Raw genomic sequence first — 20,703 nt, forward strand, 5'->3', positions numbered from 1 at the left:
ATAATATTCCTTTAAAAATTTTCCATTAATTGATATAGTTATCAGTTTTATTCAAGAACTTTCAATCAGGCTTCAGTGCTATGAAAAGTACTCCCTCATCTTGGAAAGTGGGAAATCATCCTTATCTTCAAAACTATCCAATGAACCCATCATGTCTCTAGTTCTAAACCAAACCCAGGCTGTAGGATGCTGGTCTCTACAGCTCAACCAACCTACCGTAGTTTAGTGAATACTAGGTTCAGACTATGGTGGTGAAAGGCTCCGGCTCCCATTATTTCAACGACTATATCCATATAGGGGTGCTTGCTTGCTCACCACCATTATTACTTCACTTATTCGAATTTAAACATCCCATCAGTAAACTGTTGAGGCTTGAATAATCAGTCTGCAGGCAGTAAATTGTTAATTCATGATTTCAAATCACCACAGCCTCATTCCTTGTCTTATCATATGCTGAAAATTTTCACCCCATTTTGGAACCTTCTGGTTTATAGGATATTTCGGTATTGCAGGGTCTGTGTAGTATGGTGACAAGGAACCAATTGATGTAAGAGACCTCACATGCATGCAAAAAAACATTTAAGATCATTGCTATATAAGAAATAGGAATGAGGCACTGAAATTTATGACGTTTTGCCTAATCACCCCCAAAGTTGGAATAAGGGGTCGCCCCACTTTGTAGAACACATCACATGTTTAGTGAGGCTGCTTAACATGAACCATAATGGTAGTGAAGTGGGCCTTATGGTTTCTTTTTTTTTTCTCAATTATTATTTATTTGTATTTGGTTGAAGACATTTTGCTTCTTTACGTAGTTTTATAGCTTGACTTGATGTTCCATAACAATGGATCATGGTCCGGGTCATTTGCCTAATGATAGCTATTGTTTTTCCACTAAGTATGTGGAGTGTGGGCTCCCATTTCGTCGACTTTGTCCATGGTTGGTGCCGGAATCTATCAAATTATGAGAAAACTATGGGTTTATTTAGACTTTTAGGGGCTACTAAATCAACCTAAATTTGTCTCATTAGTTACTAAGTTCAATCACTCCAATAATGTATGTACCATTGCAAACTATAGTTTAAGATAAATGTTCTTATCTAGTTCTTTAGAATAAATTTACTATACCTCCTCTATGACCTAGATTTTAAATTTTCCCTTGAATTCCAAAATGTTCTTTGTAAGTCCTCATAATGTGAAGCATATTCAAAATGCATATTTCAACTTGTAAATATGCGTATAACTATTGTATGAATAACTTGGATATGTTGTGTTAAATTTAAAAAAAAAAACGGATAGTTTTCTTAAATTTTAATCACATTATCTATCTTTTAAACATGTTAAATCCAAACTATCAATGTAGTAGGTATACATGTGTGATTGAGTTTGATCACTTGTTTTAAATACAGTTACATGTTCTAAATGAGTCCTTAAATTTCGAAATGCTTTAAGTGAGTCCTTAGAATATCAATGTCGTATCAATCATATCTTTTCATCAACCTACTATTAGCTTAAATGGGTGTTAAATGCCATCTCAAATATAACACGGAACATGTTTAAAATGTATGGTTCAAATTGTAAACATATGTGTACTTATTATATGAACAACTTAGATATGTCGTGTTATAAAAAAAATAACCTTCTTAAATGTTAATGACATTATTTAACATGTTAAATCTAAGATATCAATGTAATAGGTATACATAATGACACTATCTATTCTTTCAAGTTTGATCACTTATTTTAATTGTGTACAAATTATCAATGCAATAAGTGTACATGTTTTTTTTAAGTTTGATCACTTATTTTAATTGTGGATTGACAATTTTGAAATTTTAATTAAAATATCTTAAAATTTAAGCAGAGCATAATTTTGAGCTAGATTTAGCCTTTTGAGTAAACGTTAAGTCATCACTTCGAAATTTGTTTTAAGAGTGAGGTTAGCAAAAAAAAGCCATGTGGCTGCACCAGCTCACCCCTTGGGTCCACGCCATCTTCCTTTGTCTATTCTTATGCTAACTAAATTATTAATAACTGCACATGTTCTTGTATTTCATGGATAAAATGTCTTTTGGCTCTCTTTTTTTTCTCTTTCGAGAAAAATCTTGAATGCATATTTGTATAAATGAATATTAAAATATGGTATATGTAAAAAATTTATATAATAAATATATTTCGAAGAGTTTTATTTTAAAAATAAATGAGAATATTCTAATTGAATTGAATATCAATATAGCTTTCTATGTATCAATGTGAAAATATCAGTTTGCACGAGGGGTAGTTCAAGCAACGGCTGGATGTGCATAGATCTTCCCTTTAACAGAATGCTAGTCAGCGAAGGGGATATCAATCGTTATCTTCTTATAAAAGAAAAATGGTGAAAAGTATTCGCGGAGGTCCTGTGGTGGATGGGTCAGACTTGAAGGTGATGGTGGCGAAAGACAGAGGATTGGAATGGATCTCAATAGTCAATATGCTTACCATTAACTTGTTTACTACCAGATGCTTATGCAATTGTTTGCAACTAGCAACGGAAGTTGACAGAGGTGAGTTTTGGAGTTTTTCAGTCTCTTGGTATTCTGGTTTTTAAACAAGGAAAGCTCAAGCGCGATTGGAATCTATGTTTTTCTTTTGATGTTTTCTTTTAAGTCCTAGGGTTTGTATTTTATTTGATTGTTTTTTATTTTTATTCTCATTTGTAAATCGTTTGTTTTTATTGTCAGGTGGGAAAAATCCGTTTGTTTCGCAGATGAATAAATTAAATTCGTATAACTTATATTTGTTTTTTTTTTCTACACAATACTTAGGATTACTAATAGTTCGTCTCTAATCTATAAATTAGAGGATAAACGTTTCAACACACTCGAACTCATATTCTCCTGTATTAATGTCCATATCAATTGAATTAAGACTCAATCGACTTTTTTATTAATCTTTTAAACATAAATAATTTAATATATTTTAAATATTTACATTATATTAACTAAAACCTGACTTATAATACAAATTGTATAATTTTTTGTTTCTTAAATTCATTTAATATTTTGATCCACTATAGTAAGTCCCATAGACAAATTTCGAGTAAACATAGGGTAAGGAAGGGGCAGACAGCATGTGATGTGGGTTTTTGCGGCACCGACGAATATCATGGGTTTGCACTGCCATCAATGGTAGATTTTAGTCCCCATAAGCTTTACTAATTTCTTTTCTTTTGGAAAAAGAGGAAATGTCCAAATGCCCATGTCGGCGTATACATACAAATCTATGGAAATATATGATACGTATTCTTCACACTCTCGTATCAATTTCATACAGTGAAGAAGCATGGCACGCACTCAATGAATAGCCAACGTAGGTGTTATATTTTGAGGGAAGGCAACGTAGGTGTTGAAGTAAAGGATTAGGCGGTGACTTTTCCATTATTGTAATTGCCTTTAAACTTGCATTATATGGAGGTTTCTTAGCCCCTCAGTTCTATTTATTTTGGTTTTATTTTTCAAAAATAATTTATATCTATCCATTTTAAATACTGTTTAAGATTTATTAGATAAATTTTAAAAATTAAGTAATAAAAATTATATCTATCCATTTTTGGGGGTCGGGATTAAGTTGTTAATTTAATGAGAGCTAAAATGTAATTTTATTATTTTAATAGGTTATATCTTTATAATTTAAAAAAAAATTAAATCAATTTTTTACTATACACTAATTTAAAACCTCTTTTTTTTTCAATTTTAGGGGGTTGCGGCCCTTGGGTGATAGAGATGGATGGTTCACCCTATTTTGAACATGACAAATAGTCAATTTAGTAAGGAGATCAGAATAAAAGATAAGAACGAGAAAGTTGGAGCTAGAATGTGAGATAGTACGAGAGGAGAGATAAGTTGCTTGCCTTCAACTTTAGGCCTTGAGCCTTATGTACATGTTGTCTCTTTTCTTGAGGTGTCACGTGTCGAATTATTATTAGTGAATCAGAGATAAGTGATCTACTATCATAAGCTTAGGTAGAATGACGCTATTATGTGTCTTAGGTCATCTTTGATAGGACATAGTAGCTTAAGTTTTTGATGTGGTGGTTAATAAGTGAATTTACTTGTTAAGTAGGCTGTGAAACAAAAAGCTCTTACAAAAAGTTTCTCCAATAGTTTACGCATACCATTTATGGAAATTTACTCGTACTGCTCATGGATATAACCATTTAAGCCATGTGAGATATTTGATTTTTTTATCTTGAAATAAACTTTGAACGTTGAAAATTTTATACCGTCAACCCTTTTTTTATTTTTTTCATTCATAATAAACAAAATTTTAATAAAAAATAGCATTGATTAATGTGAAAAAGATTCTGCTTAGCGACTATTTTCACTTTATACGTGTAAAGTAAAGGGCTTGAATTAATGATGTACGTACAGACTATTAGAGTGGTAGACTTTGTAAAGATTCGCTGGCCATTTTATAGAATTAGATCCTACATGGGACAACGGTATTCCTGATTCCACCTGATGATTTCTCCTAAGCTCACTTATTTTAGGCTGTAATTACGGCAAACTAAAGGGGGTTTTTCAAAGGGTTCAAAATAATATGAGAAGAAGGATCACCGACGTCGTTTTCATTGGGAAACGTATATAAATCGTTTTGAAAAGGAAACCTTTCCTGGAATTATATTTTATAATAATGGTAAAAATAATAATATACAATGAACAATTTTAGGTCCAATAATAAATTTTAGTATATTTTAATCACATTTTTTTACAATAACAACAATAATCATACTAATCAAATTAATATATAATTAATTAATTATATAAATGACATTCAAAGTCAAATGAGGATCAAAATCCACTTAGGTAAGGTATGGTGGAATGTGATTTAGCCTTTGAATTAGTGTATTTATATATGCACTTGCTCTTTAAAATTTCTGTAGATTAGTTGTGCCTATTAACGTTATATTATGATATATTAAAGTTGCATACCTAAAATTTTATGAGAATTATAGTAAAGTTTTGACTTGGTTTCATTTTCGTATATTTGAGAAAGTAATTCACATCTAATTTTTTTTGACGGAATTAATAAAAAAAAAGTTGGTCCAAAATTGAGAATATATATTTCGAAAATTAAAAATAATCAATTTATATTAAAAACACTAAATCCATTAGGGACCTTGTGTAAAATTTGACATTATTATTTTAGTATAGCTATTGTTTAGAGATGTAAAAAAAAGGGGGGATAATAAAAAAGGTTAAAATATTTCATAGGTCTCTACACTTTTCATAAATTTGAAAGTTAGTCTCTACACTTTTTGCTTTTATAAATTTAATCTCTTTATTTTTCAAATTTTAAAATTTAAGTCCAATTGTTAATACTATTTTTTTTAAAAAAATTAGTTGGTGTAACATTTTGAAATAAAAAAAATATTCAATTGTAGGTAGCAATGTAACAAGAAAATTGCTTTGTAATGAACCTAAATTTAACAGTATTAAATGTTAGATCTGAATTTTAAAAATTGAAAAGTAAATGGACTAAATTATAAATTTAGAAAAGAAATACAAGGACTTATAGAGTATTTTAACCGAAATGAAATGCAGGCAGAGGAGCTAAACAAACCCCACAAATGGCAGCTTTTATAAGCTTAGAACAGGCAGAGGCAAAATCAGAATATCATTGCAATCCAAATGCAGAATTTATATATTTTTTAAAGTACGGTGATAAAGTCTGACCCTTTTTTTATGTATGAGATCTTGTGGGGGCATCATTTTAAATATATAAAACCTTTTTATTACATATTTTATATAAGTTACACGTAATTTTTTTCTTTTATTTTTTTAAAAACTGTTAACAAATTTGTACGGATAACCTTTTTTTTATTATTTAAATTTTGATAATTTTTTTAAATTTTTAATATGTTTATGTGAATCTCGTGAAGAACAATTTTTTTGGTTCCTGTTGAAGTTTCATTATCGGATTGACATGATCAAATTGTTATAATTCACTAAAGAAAAAAAGAAAGAAAGAAAGGGACATACTTGGCTTTGATGTGTGAAAAAAACATATATGACATGTTAACCCCTGAATTTAGAGTTTGGTCTGATTTTATTATACTTCTAATTAAAGCAGATAAAAACAATTATCAATGATTTTGGAGGTTAAATATTCTTATTATGATAAATTGGTATTTTATATCAAGGATTGATTATTCTTTTCAATTTTGAAAAGATTTTTTTTTCTCTCAATTATACCAATAAAATTGGCATATTAATATAGAAATAACAACTAGGATTTGAATATTTTTCTCCTTTAAATAGGACATGTTTGTTTTTTTAGTAAGAAACAAATTAAACAAGACGAAATTTTGAAAAAAAATAAAATTAGGTTGGGTTGGTTGAAGCTTCGAGCTTACAAACAAAAATCCTAAAACAGCTATTGTCTCCAAATTTTGAAAATGATGTTAGTTTTACGGACGAAGTCAAAAAATTATTTTAAAATGAATAATAAATTTTTGGAGAGATAAAGTATTAACTTTTGATTTCATAAAAATTAAACGATGTCTATAATAAATTTACCATTTAAACTGTACAAAATGATTAGGGTAAAATATATCATTAGTTATTAAATTATTAGTAAATTTTTTATTTTAGTTATTTAATTAAAAAAGTTATAATTTGGTCATTAAACAATTCAAAAAAATTTATGCATATGCCTTTCTTTGTTCACATTACTTACACCAATCGAAAGCTTTTTTTTATTTTTCTTTTATAACTCAATTTTTTTTATGAACAAACTTCAAACGTCACAAATTGATGAATCAAAATTCAAACAATTTTTTTCTTCGATCTTTGACATTGGCCATTAAACTGACTTAGATCTAAGGTATTCGATAGTTACAAATTATTTTTGGAAATTTGTTTATCTGGTTCTAAAGTTTAAATTTTTAAAATGGTTAAGTTTTTTTTGAATTTATAATAATAATAAAAAAAGTAGAGGGTGAGTCGAAGTACTAATAGTACATTTATTAAATAATAAAGTAAAACATATTGATTCCAAGGGTAACTCACAAGTCTTGCCATTATTAGGAATTAGTAGTATATTTTTCTTAGTTGAAGGAAAAGGAATATTGTGATCATAATTAAAAAAAAATTAAACAATAGTCGATTGATATTAGTATTGTTGTTAGTGTAGGAGAACGTGGTTTTAAATGCGTTCAAACGCATTATCCTCTTATTTAACTGTTGGAAGAGCTATAGATAATTTTAGACATTATATCCAAAAATATATGATAGAAACTTATAATAAAATTAATATTAAAAAAATCAAATAGAAAGAATTACTATTTTATTTTCTTTATTTATATAATTGAGAAGAAAAAATAAAATAAATAAAAATATATATTATTCTCATTCATAGGTTGAATATATAAAAACGTATCATATTTTCATCAAAATTCAAGGATTTTTAAATGAATTATATGAAGATATTAAACTATCAATAAAAATTTTTATGCATAAAATATAATGTAACAGTCAAATTTTATTTTATATTAAAATATAGGACACTCCTGCTAAAAAAACAAAAAGAAAATACCTAATCCATTAACATGTAGATGTAGGCACAAACAAGACTCGTTTTAGTTCTATTTACTGCACGCGTCCAAAAGCGGACAATAGAAACCCCGAACCAATGTGGTAAGAACTAGGGACACAATCTAATCCATCAAACCAATTTTCATAAAATTTAAAAATAAATAAATTATAATACAAATATAAAAATTTATAATAAAATAGATTAAATTTAATTCAAACGATATTTTAACTGCTTTTTACTCGTTTCAATTGATTTTTTAATTAATTTTGTACTGGTTGAATCATTCATTCTAAATTCGACAGACGAATCCAATTCGGTTCTAATAATCCTACTTCAAATTAATTCATTATATGAATATCCATTATCTGAACATATTTATATATTTAAATCCATTATTTTATTTACTTTTTAAACTTCTAGTTCTTAAAAAATATATTTTTATACTCACTAAACGAAATTATTTAATTGATTATTGTATTCGATAGATAGTTAATTAAATTAAATTATATTTTGTTAATAATAATAAAATTTAATGCATATAATTAGATTTGATTATGGGTTGGATCAAGTTGATACAAAATTTTAGGCTTATTTTTTAAGCTAAGCTTGACCTCACTTGAAAAATAGGCCTAAAATTATGCCCAAACTCAACTCAAATTAAAAATGTTAAACCGAGCTCGACTTGGCTCCGCCGTATTAAATTCTTTTAGATTATATTTTTATATAAAAAATTTAAAAATATAATACATCACATACACTAAAAACATTAAAATAAATGTTTCTCAAAAAATTGAAAATACATTAAAAAAGTCTATATATTTGAATAACAATAAAATAATTGCAACTTTACAAGAAGAAGCCTCTAAAATAATAACAAAATTAAAAATTAAACAATAGTTATACAATATCCAAATAATAACAATAAAATAATAGTAAAACAGCGGATTCGGGTCGAGCTAAGCTTGAGAAAAAAATTGCTCGAGACTTGACCCGTTTAGAAAATGAGCCTTATTTTTTTGTTCCAACCTATTTTCCGAGTTTATATTTTTTTAAAATACTTTTACTTTTTAAATTGACATTTTGACCTGAGTAAATAATCATCCGACCTATGATCAGGTCTACATATAGTACACAAATTTAAATTATAATCACAAATTCGGATTCAAATATTTAACAAAAATTACAGATACATTATCTTTCTTAACATCAATATGATTCAATCTCCAAAAAATTCCAAACAGAAACATTCAAAAAATAAATCCTAGTGACAAATTCAGAATTATTATTATTATTATTATGTACTAAAATGGTGTAATTTGATAAAAATGAAACGAAAGAAATCCCGTGAATCACTTTACGAAGTCCAAAATTTTCAATTTCCGTGTTTACGCCATTACCGCACTACCAAACAAAACCAACTCACAACATTAAATAAATAGCTCCAATCCTCTGCATCCCATTCTTATTGTATCCTTTTAGACGGCGCCTCCTTATTTGACACGTCACTGATTTTCTCACCGACAGAGGAACGCGTTACACTGGGCCCCGCATTTTGTTCCCTACTTTTTTTTTTTTCACTTTGAAAAAAAATAAATATTGTTTTTCTCAAAAATCTACTATGGTTGCATGTGAAGTGATGTAATAAATAATATGAGTAAATGTGGTATGACATTTTTTGGGGATACATTATTTGAATCAAATTTCATGAATTTGGATCATGATCCAATGCATATGTCTATTCGTCCTGTCACATTATCCAATGTGATGTGAGTATATTAATAATTATCGATATTATGTAATAAATACAAAAGTTTTTACATTATTGATTCAGAGCAAGACATAGTTCAACCCATAAAATTTTGGTTTTCTATCCTATATTCCAACTTTTGTATTTCAGTCCTTTTTATGTATAGTTTTTATTTATGAGAAATCATTCGTCTTAAACCAGAAATCTTAGAATAATGAGTGCTTGGATGATGCCTGGTGGGGTTGTCAGACAAGTTTCAAAAGAAATATACGCGCACATTAAATCTTTAACTCAATTAGTATAAAAATTATTGTCAATATAAGAGGATATTAATTCGTGTATATTAAAACACATTATTCTTCTATTTCTGAGTTGAGAGAGACTCATAAAATCTAGGTTTTGCTCCATTTCACTAAACCTATACATCATTTGACATAAAAAAAGGTATTGTGTTTTTTACCTACAGACAATAACAAAAGTTAAATTTTGTATTTTATTTTATTTTTTGATAAATATATAAAGGTATTGTATTTTTTACTCTATCTATAACGAGTAACGATTGTTAAAAATCATCCTCCAAAAATTCTTGTATATGAATCAATTGGTCAATTACACCACCATCTATCTTTGCGATGCAATATACAACTCTGTTGGCTTCCCTCTGAATATGTCTGGACTTAACTTCGCAAGATTTCAAATACCACCTATGAATGCCTTTAATTTATCAACATTACTCACTACTATCCAACCGTTTCGAATGAATTCAATCAACATAGCATTACTACATTCTAATATTTATTTCAAATTCGTCACTTTTTAATTATATATATATAATTAATGCTAAAAAAGAAATTAAATTAATGTTAAAAACAAGGGTAAACAATGCCTAAAACCGTGATGTAAAGTCAATTTGAATTCTAAGTAGATTAGCATTATGAGGTATAAAAAAAAGACAAAGGAAGGGGTTGCCAAATGCCAGAGTGTAGCCTTTTCAGCACAAGTAGAATACCATGTTTTAATAAAAACAAAAGTTCAAAGTCTTCCAATTTTTATTAGGTCTAAACAACATCATCTTATGAGATCTATGTTCATACAGTATTGACAAAGTCAGCTGTTGATTTATTCACTTTCTCTAACCTAAATTTTACACTCTTATGCATGTAACTAATTTCTACATCCACTAAATCGATAAAAGTATTATAAAAGTCTCAATATTACGAATTGAATTTACTAATTCTAAAACAAGTTTTACTGCAAAAGTAATCTGGGGAGAATTTCTTTTACAGACAACTTTTTTTTTCAAGATTATATATTTATTCAATTCTTCACTCTAAAGTCTTAAGTAATCAAATAAATTATTAGTGATTTGAGATTTGATTAATAAAATATATATTAAAATAAAATAAATTGAAAGTTACAGTTGGAATCGAACACTACTGATGGCTGTTTAGCGCGTTTATCATAGAGAAAAAAAAATAGTGTCTGAAGATTAAAAAGAAAAAAAAAGCAACTTGTTTATCATCATTTATTAATAGCTTTTTGCATGTATCTAATTCATACCATTTTTCATTTGATTAGTTTTCTTTTTTTTTTTTCAGCTTTTTCACGAGCAGTGTTGTGATTGGGTCGATACAAAAACCGCCTACACACTCTTTACAGTATATCAAAGAGAGCTCGCCATTATCAAGAGCAAATAAAAAGAGAGTTTTTTTTTTAAGTTTAAAACTAATGGAAAGTGCTTCTTATTAGATCATAATTTGATGAAATCTCGCTTATTTTAAGCTGGTTTTGCGCTATCTTTCTATTTGCAGCTCTGCTCCTACAAACAAGGTACTGTTTTTGCTTCTGTAAAAAAAAGTTTCTTACTGTTTTTGGATTTGTTAGATTGGATACCATTTCGATTTTCTAATGATTGATCCAAAATGGGTTTTCTTCATTTTAATCTGGGTTTTCATTAAATTCTTCGTATTGGGCAGCTAAGAGAAGTGAATTTTAATGGGAAATTAATGATTTTTGAATGCAAATGAGCTTACTCTTTAATGCTTTCAGGTGGCGGAACTCACTCAAAGTTTATTGTATGGAAATGTATCTACTTCACTTTCCTTTATTTCCTTCGAATCTTACATTTCTCCCTTTTCTAATTTTCCCCCCTTTTGCTGTTTCAGTCTTTGGAATCGTTCAAAAAAAAAAAGCCACTGCTTCATTTTTTTTTCCTTTCACTGTTTAAAATTTGCTTTTGTAAGAGGTTCAATTTTCAGCAAGGTTTATGAATCTAGTATCTTAAAATTGGGGAAAATATGTCATTTGTTCTTGTTTCAGTGCAGAGTTTCTTTACATAAGTTAAACCATTTCAGGGTTATCCTTATTAAGATTTAACATTTTTGAAAGTAGTATTACTAGCTTGGCTTGTTTCATAAGAGTGATTTGAGTAGAATATATATTTACTTGTTTCAACTTTAACAGCTCCTCTGAGTTATGTTTGCATATTTATTTTCCTGTGGCTAACTGTTGGGGATTTCCAGGTTTGAACGATGTCCCGGCATCTGCCTCTGCATCGAGGTGTATCCGGACTGCGGAACTTGAGTAACAGCAATGATTTTTGGGATTCTGAAGTGAAAGATAAAACGGAAAAGGAAGATTTGGATAGAAATCGTGCTTCTGATCAGAGCTATTTATCTCTCAGGTTTCCTTTTCGTTTACTTTGTCCGGATAATTCTCCTTCCAAATATGGTGTCACTGAGAATGGTTTCGCATCTGATCCCTTCAGCGTTGGGAGTCCGAGAAGCCGGCATAAGTTAACAGTGCTGTTTTTGAAGTTAAGTTTAGTTGTGATTGTGATTCTTGCTCTCACTGGATCGTTTTGGTGGACACTCTCCATTTCGACATTGTCTAGGGGTCATATATTTCATGGTTATAGGCGACTTCAAGAGCAGCTTGTTTTGGATTTGTGGGATATAGGGGAACTTTCACTTGGTGCTTCAAGGATGAAAGAAATCGACTTTTGTCCCGAGGAGTCTGAGAATCATATTCCTTGCTTTAACATTTCGGAGAATCTTGCTTTGCGTTATTCTGACAGTAGCGAGTATGATCGGCAATGTGGACAAGGCTCAAGGCAAAGTTGTTTAGTTCTTCCACCCGTGAACTATAAAATTCCACTTAGATGGCCAACTGGGAGAGATGTCATTTGGGTTGCAAATGTCAAAATTACTGGTCAAGAGGTGTTCACCTCTGGCAGTTTAACCAAGAGGTAAGTGGACGTTTCTTTTGTAAGTCTACTTTCTTGTCCGACTGCCTTCATTTCCACACTCCTCGATTTATTTCTTATGGAAATGTATTTCTTTAACTCCTCGATTTACACAATTGCAGAATGATGATGCTGGAGGAAGAGCAGATTTCATTCCGATCAGCATCACTTATGTTTGATGGTGTGGAAGACTATTCCCATCAGATTGCTGAAATGATTGGATTGAGAAATGAATCTAACTTCATACAAGCTGGGGTAAGTGGGACTTTTCCTACCTCGGATCATACTTGTACACTGTTCCATTGTTCATGGATTCTTTTTTACTCTGTGTATCTTATTCTAGTAAGGTTATAGTTGTTATTTCCTTTATCACTTGACACTTGACAGCATGGACAATTTTTTATTATTTTTTTGGGCCAAGTACGAGTAACTTGTTTATGATACATTTAATTGCCACCCTTGGTTTGCACATTGCAATCTTGGTAATGTTGGCTAAATTAGCTTAAAACCTTCCTAGTATCTACTATGAAGAAGACTGTTATTTTGCAGTGCCATCATTTCATTAGTTTCTTCTGCATTAAAAATAATAATAGTTAGTGTTTCTAGTCCCCTTGCGCTGTCTGAGTTTAAAGCTACTGTTGCAGGTCAGAACCATCTTGGATATAGGATGTGGTTATGGAAGCTTTGGAGCACATCTTTTTTCCAAACAGCTCTTAACCATGTGCATTGCAAATTATGAGTCATCAGGCAGTCAAGTCCAACTCACTCTAGAAAGGGGCCTTCCTGCAATGATCGGTTCTTTCAATGCAAAACAATTGCCATATCCATCTCTTTCATTTGATATGCTGCATTGTGCACGCTGCGGTATTGACTGGGATGAAAAAGGTATCAGTTAACTGTTTAAAACTTGCTTATATAGAATATGCTGCTTCTTTCCCCATCTTTTCATCCCTCTCCCCCTACCCAAGCATGTTCATTGTTCTATATATGATAACCCCTAGCTGAAATGAAAGGTTCTACAAATTTGCCTCACCTTTATCAACTTGTGTTTTCTTAGTTTTGATCTGTGACCATATTTTCACTTCTATGTGCTACTTCTGCCGATGTTTTTGTATTTGAGCCTTTGGTAATTAACATTTTATGCTAAATGTGTGCTACAGATGGTATTTTCTTGATTGAAGTTGATAGAGTTCTAAAGCCTGGTGGATACTTTGTATGGACTTCACCTCTTACCAATGTTCAGAGTTTTCTTCGTAACAAAGAGAAGCAGAAAAGGTGGAACTTTGTTCGTGATTTTGCAGAAAACCTCTGCTGGGAGTTGATGTCACAACAAGAGGAAACTGTGTTGTGGAAAAAGACCAGTAAAAAAAATTGTTACAATTCCAGGTAAGGCAATTTTCTTTTGATTTACATTCTTTTGCTTCAAAAGTGAATGTATTTTGACCAAATGAATTATTGGAACAATCCTAATAACCTAACTATTTGTGTCCAGGAAGCCTGGTTCTGGTCCTCCTATCTGTAGCAAAGGACAAGACGTTGAATCTCCATACTATCAACCTCTGCAGAACTGTATAGGTGGTACTCATAGCCGCCGATGGCTTCCTATTGAGGAGAGACCCACCTGGCCTTCTAGGTCTAACTTGAACAAGAATGAACTTGCTCTTTATGGTAATTTGATGCTCTTTGCATGCTAGGCACCAATATAAGAAATTTCGGTCTGTTAATTTTTTTTATTTATCTGTTTGCTTATATTTTGGTAGGATTACACTCCGAAGAACTCAATGAGGATACCGCAAACTCTAGAACAGCTGTTCGTAATTACTGGTCACTCCTGTCACCCCTAATATTCTCGGATCATCCAAAGAGACCTGGTGACGAGGATCCTTCTCCACCTTATAACATGCTCAGAAATGTTTTAGATATGAATGCTCGTTATGGTGGTTTAAATGCTGCATTACTGGAAGGAGGGAAGTCTGTCTGGGTTATGAATGTAGTCCCAACAAGTGGACCTAACTACCTTCCCCTCATTCTTGACAGGGGCTATGTTGGTGTATTACATGATTGGTATGTCTCTTCTCTAGCTAAACTTTTTAAGGTTTTGTTCTATTGTCGTAATATACCCTTATCGTAATTGTATGCATCCTGCATTACTCATAAGACTTAAATTGAGCAACTCTATTTGAGGATGTCTATTCTGTTTATGGTTTGGTGTCAATGAAACATGAATGAAGTTAGGACATAGTGTTACTTCTATTTCACAGTTGATTAACTGCTCTTACTTTTAAAAATGTGATATGCTTTACCATTGAATCATTTTCCAGCAACATACACGTTTCACTTTTCATGTTTTCATGTCTTATGATCCATCTGTATCACTTTCAGGTGTGAAGCATTTCCAACATATCCTAGAACTTATGACATGGTCCACGCAGATGGACTTCTATCCCTTGAGACTAGTCAACATCGGAGATGCACCATGCTTGATCTATTCACTGAGATAGATCGGTTGCTTCGTCCTGAGGTACTACAACTAAGCTATCAATTATCAATCCAGGCCTACTTTAGCTCCTTTTATGGTTACCTTACTGTTTCTAAACCCATTCTATCAAATGACTGGACCTTTCAAATGGTTCCTATCTTTTTGTCAGCTACTGCTATGTTCTAATATGTGATGCATGTGATGGTTGGTGCAGGGTTGGATACTAATCCGTGACGCCGCTCCTCTTGTTGAATCAGCCAGAGCTCTAACGACACGGTTGAAGTGGGATGCCAGAATCATAGAAATTGAAAGTAACAGCGATGAGCGGCTCCTTATTTGTCAGAAACCTTTCTTTAAGAAGCAAGCAATGTGAGAACAATTTCTCCATTAAACCCTAGTTTATGTCTTGGTATTCAAACTCCTTCTGTGCAAGTTACCTAATCATCGTAAAGCTCCACCATGGAAAGAGGAATACCATATATTTTGAACAGAAAGAAGCAAGAAAAAAAAATGAACCAATGGTGACAACTCCTATGGAGCCGTAAGGCGAACATAGGGCCTTGTAATTACTCGATTGAGGTACAATTGCAAGTGAGAACTATAGGGTGAGATTTTAAAAATTTTCATGTTTATGTCTCATTATGATTATACAAACACATGATTAAGATTGTGAAAGATGATTTACAGAATAAGCAAGTGCTATTAGCTGTGCAGTATAGAAAACAAAAAAGAAGAAAAAAAAGAAAAAAAAAGAGGGATTTCTTGACAGTGTCATTTATGATGAAGTTTTTTATTCTTCATTTGATTATTCTCTATGATACCATTTATATTCAATGAAGGAAACTCATACTGAATAGTTTTTATTCATTGAACTTGTGCTTTTGTCAGATGTAGTTGAATGTTGTGTATGCAGTACTGTATATATGTGGAAAGCATATAGCAGATCATTAAAGTTGCAGAAATGAATGCATGTGATTCACAGTTATGGTGCATGGATGTGAAATTGCAGTGTTATATGGTGGGGGGCTTGGACCTACCATATCTAATGCAGTGTTATATAGGAATTTAATTTGAGCGTTGAGTATTGTACTGGATTGAGAAGTATACTTAACAAATGGTAAAATCTGCAGGGATCAAATGATATGGATAGGTATAGTACATTTGGTTGGTTGATGAAAATGCTTGCATTCAATGTCCCTTCATTAAGCTAATGACGTCAAAGTATTGCACTAATCTTTGGTACCATCATTCAAGCTTTCTATGATTCAATGCTATATATCTACTTTTGATAACTCATTTAATTAATTTTTGTTTTTAATGTTAAGTTAATAAAATATTCATTATTTTTAAACATTGTTTAGTAAAAACTTTCAACTGTTAGAACCATTTGATATATTTCTCCACTCAAACTTTATATGATTTAAGTTGCTTTTGGCCAACTATATTTTAAAAGGTTAAATTCTACTTTTAGTCGCATATGTTATGGATTCAATATTAATATTTTATTTTGGTCATTTTCAAGTCTTGTAACCAAATAGTAGCTAACTTTATTAAGTTACGTTATGCTATTATGCATAATGTCATGTTGGTTTGTTATTTTTACATATTACTCGTAAAAAATCAATTAATAGATTTAACAAGTGTCATTTGCATTAAAATTGAAATTTTGAAATATGAAAAATATAACGACTAAAAATGATCCAATTGGATAACATAGATTAAATTTTTAACTTTACGTGTAATAGAGGACTAATAATAAAATTTAACCATATATATTCAATTGGACTAGAATTTATTAAATTAAACTACAAGTATTAAATTCACAACTTATACAAAATAAAAGTTCTAATAGTAGAATTTGACCTTTTTAAAACAACATGAAACATGGCAAAGGACATTATTCCCTCACATATAGCAACATAAAACTTAAAAAAGAGTATCAATTCATTATAGTTTTCCCATGCCTCTCAACCTTAACACATTTCAATCCTACCGAGAAAAAAACAGACACCACTCCTTGAACCAGCTTCCTGTCCCTCAAATTTAGCAGACAGCAGGTAAGACCAGATGTTAAGCAGAAACCTATGTATTTGGTTTACCATTGAACGTTTTACATGTTTGGTTTTTCCATATATATGGTAGCTGTTCATATTGTAGCAAAATTCAAGAGGAAAGAGAGGTGATATTAAAGTTATCATATCAGTAGAGCTGTATGACATGTTTTTGTGCTTTCAGATCCCATGGTATATGTAGGGGAGCTTTGCATTTTTATTCAACTTTGGACTCTAGATGTTTGGTGTGTGGGAGCAATGTTAACATCATTGAGTTGGAACCATGTCATCAAAATCAAAGTTGCTCTCAAAATAAGAATCTATTGAATAATTGAGTTTATATGAACTACCTCCACTGAAATTAATTCACATACATATACAAATTGCAAATGGAACCTACAAAACTCAAAATTCACATCTCAAGGAAAAGACTGTTCGTGGAAAGCCAAAATCTTTAAATTGATTGATATAGCTTTTTGTTGCTTAACATGATGTCTGACTGGTTTAATTATTGGTGATTTGTTTCTTTGCTTTAAAATGAAATCTAATTATTGCTGTTGTTTATGAGATTTGTTTTTCTAGTGATTCTCCAAGGGTCAATGTTAGAAATAAAATTTTTGGGTTTCAATGGCATTGATATTTTAGAAGTATGTAAGTTTAATTATGAAATTAATTCATTTAAAGAAATTTATTGAAGATTGGATTAGACTAGGTCAAACAATCGGATTCTTTTAATTGAGAAGATTAAATTGAAATAGCATTGAAAAAAATATATATGACGACGGTTTGACTTTATATTGGTCTTTATTATTCAATTTTATCTTACTATTTTAGCTGCTAAGGAGAAATGGATTAGATGAAAAATTCAAAAAAAATTTAAAAGATAAAAAAAAAATCAATCAAACTCAAGAAAGAGATATTTGTTAGGATTATAATTTAGGGTAAATTACATCGGTACTCATTCTTAGTCATCTAACTATGCAAAATTAAAAAATTATCACTTAATTATTCAATTTTATCTTTTTTTGTCCATTTCTTTTAACTATTGCTCTTAATGTTTACCTATTGTGTCAAATTGGCATTGATTTTAAAAAGTTTAACCCTCAAAGTCTCATATTGTGTCACTTTAATCGTAATTTTAAAAAAATTAAAAATTATAAAAAATATAAGAGTTTTCCAAAAATAATAATAAAATATAATAAATAAAAAAACATGAAAATTGTAATATATATATATATAAATACATAAAAATTTAAAAAATTTAAAAATTAGACCATAAAAATAAATTAGATCACATATAAATAAACTTTATATACTAATAAGTAGTAGGAAAACGTGGAATTGTGCTTCTTCCCCAAGCATTTGTGTCAAGTTTGAATCGTAGAGTTGATATTGTTGGGAGTGCTTTATTTGAATACCATCCTCGACTTGAATATCTATACTCTGACCTTGAATATAATTTTCTCCTTTATTTTCCGTTTCTTAAATAGACACATATCCTTTTAGGAAAATTATTTGATATACTGTTAGTTAAGTTTTTAGACTTTCATAAGTTAGTATAGTAAAATATTAAAAAGATATTTTAAAAAAGAGATATATGTCAATTTTTTAAAACTACTGTGAAATAATAATAAAAAGTATATTACTAGTATACCGAATACTCACCTATCTTTTCAACACTTCTCTACAACCACAACTCCCACAGCTAACCCATTAGGTACACCAACAATTCACTACAAATAGAGTACCATATCCAACACTTAGTTTTAGTGACGATCAATATTTGTCAACACAATTAGTTCTACACTGACAGATGTTTAATCCGTTAGTATAGGTAAACTTACACCGACACATATTTTATCTATTGATATAAGTAAATTTATTGTGGCGGTCAGATGATATCCAACAATATAGTTATGATGTATACTGACAGTTTTACTTTAACCATTAGTATATACGTGCTTTGACAAAAAATTTACTTTTTATAATGGTGATATTGTTTTAATTTATAATTTAAATTTAGTTTCATAAAAAAGAAAAAGAAATTTATCCTCCCTCAAAATTTACACTTACGACAAAAAGAACAAATTCAATGAAATGAAGAAATACTTGATCTTGATGTAAGTGATGTATCTTTGAACTTTCTATTTATGGGTAAAAATCGTTGGTTTCTCATATCTTATTGATAATTTTTTAGAAAAAAATCAACATTTTTTCGTTTCTTTTAAATTGCACATACACTTTTCTTTCCTATCTGCTTCATAATCTACGAAAACTCTACGGCATGCTAAAAAAGAGTACATACCAAAATTTTTAATGTTTTCCAAGTGCTTTTGTTAAAATATTTTATAATCATTAGATTCGAGCGTACAACAAAACTGCCCCGAAATCTGAAGCGTGCAGTACTCCCAATTTAGTCACTCACTTGCCCGTATTTTGCCACCCGTTTACTTAGATTTTTTTTATTCTTATTTTATGTGATTTTTGATTTATTGATTTTAATGATATTTATATTTCTTGGTTTTTTAGGTATCCTTCCCAATTTCATGTCCATCCACACAAATCTGGCCTTATTTATTTGGGAACAACTTTGATAAAGGTAAGTACAACTTGTAAATATCAATTTTGTTGAATTTTGTGCTACATTAAATTCGAGTGTTAGGACATTTTTTTCGCTATGATTATTGTTAAGGGCAATATTAGAATTTTTATGATTATGTATTTATATTTGGGTAGATTTGGAAAAACCATTAAAAATGAGGAAAAATAACTCTTTTGACCATAATATCAAAACTTGATGATTTCAATTTTCAAACTGGCTAACCTTCTTCAAGAAGATAGCTTTTATATAATTTTTTTTGGTATTTTCTATGTTTGTTTTACAGTATATGTTCGGGGTTTGTGACTACCCCTTCTAATAATGTAATCTCTGAAGTTTAAACTTGCATCCTCTTTTTAGGAGTCTAATGAGTTTTATCATGTACCTAACACTTACTGGTAATAGCTTTTATATAATGATATAGATCTCATTTTACATCTAAAGTGCTATTTGGAATATGTTGTTGTGGGCTTCAGATTTGCACTAGTTTGAACTTCGGATGTGATAGATTTTGGAATTCATCATTTACATGTTAAAATGATTTCAATTGAAAAGTTTGTTAAAGTCGGGTCTGGCTTTGGATGCTAGTTCAGTACTTGACTTCTACAACCTACACACGGAAACAACTGTACGCTGAGTATGCATATACTCAATGGTATCACTTTAATTCAATTTATAATTAAATACATTAAATCTCAGTTATACTTTTACATTACAATTATCATCACTTAATGAACAATTCAATCTTTTTATGTTATCATTTGATTATATATATATATTATTCTTATTTCTTTACTTCAATTCTCACATTTCACATATGCCATATCATTCAAATTTAATTTTACCAGTAAATTTATTTCATTTGTCCCTATTAACTTGACTCGGACTCGGTGGATACACGGATTCCAACCAACGCACCAGTATTGTGCCTTAACTGTACACAATACCTAAACAGTAATCAATAATGGTAGCAGTAACAGTATTCAACACACAAAGTTTGAATCT

General features: G+C 30.1%; 1 protein-coding gene across 7 annotated transcripts; it reads left to right on the forward strand.

The window, feature by feature from the left end:
* Nucleotides 1-10,678: 10,678 nt before the first annotated feature.
* On the forward strand, nt 10,679-15,915 carry LOC107962432 (probable pectin methyltransferase QUA2). Of its 7 annotated transcripts, none has more exons than XM_016898825.2 (10): nt 10,710-11,155; nt 11,848-12,008; nt 12,093-12,572; nt 12,692-12,824; nt 13,214-13,454; nt 13,730-13,955; nt 14,062-14,237; nt 14,330-14,633; nt 14,952-15,090; nt 15,263-15,915. In XM_016898825.2, the coding sequence occupies exons 2-10, from the start codon at nt 11,857-11,859 to the stop codon at nt 15,419-15,421; spliced, it is 2,010 nt and encodes a 669-aa protein (XP_016754314.1). In that variant the 5' UTR covers nt 10,710-11,155; nt 11,848-11,856; the 3' UTR covers nt 15,422-15,915. The 7 variants fall into 7 exon arrangements, with proteins under 7 accessions (XP_016754311.1, XP_016754314.1, XP_040970880.1 ...); XM_041114946.1 differs by lacking the exon at nt 10,710-11,155 and adding an exon at nt 11,393-11,410; XM_016898826.2 differs by lacking the exon at nt 10,710-11,155 and adding an exon at nt 11,418-11,587.
* The last annotated feature ends 4,788 nt before the right edge of the window (nt 15,916-20,703 follow it).

The sequence above is a fragment of the Gossypium hirsutum genome, chromosome A06, assembly GCF_007990345.1.
Source record: "Gossypium hirsutum isolate 1008001.06 chromosome A06, Gossypium_hirsutum_v2.1, whole genome shotgun sequence".
In the NCBI taxonomy this organism is placed as follows: domain Eukaryota; kingdom Viridiplantae; phylum Streptophyta; class Magnoliopsida; order Malvales; family Malvaceae; genus Gossypium; species Gossypium hirsutum.

Coding starts and splice junctions, on each gene's coding strand:
- LOC107962432 (XM_016898822.2), top strand. CDS start 11,857: ATGTCCCGGCATCTGCCTCTGCATCGAGGTGTATCCGGACTGCGGAAC. Junction 12,825..13,213: donor CTAACTTCATACAAGCTGGG/GTAAGTGGGACT, acceptor CTACTGTTGCAG/GTCAGAACCATCTTGGATAT. Junction 13,455..13,729: donor TATTGACTGGGATGAAAAAG/GTATCAGTTAAC, acceptor TGTGTGCTACAG/ATGGTATTTTCTTGATTGAA.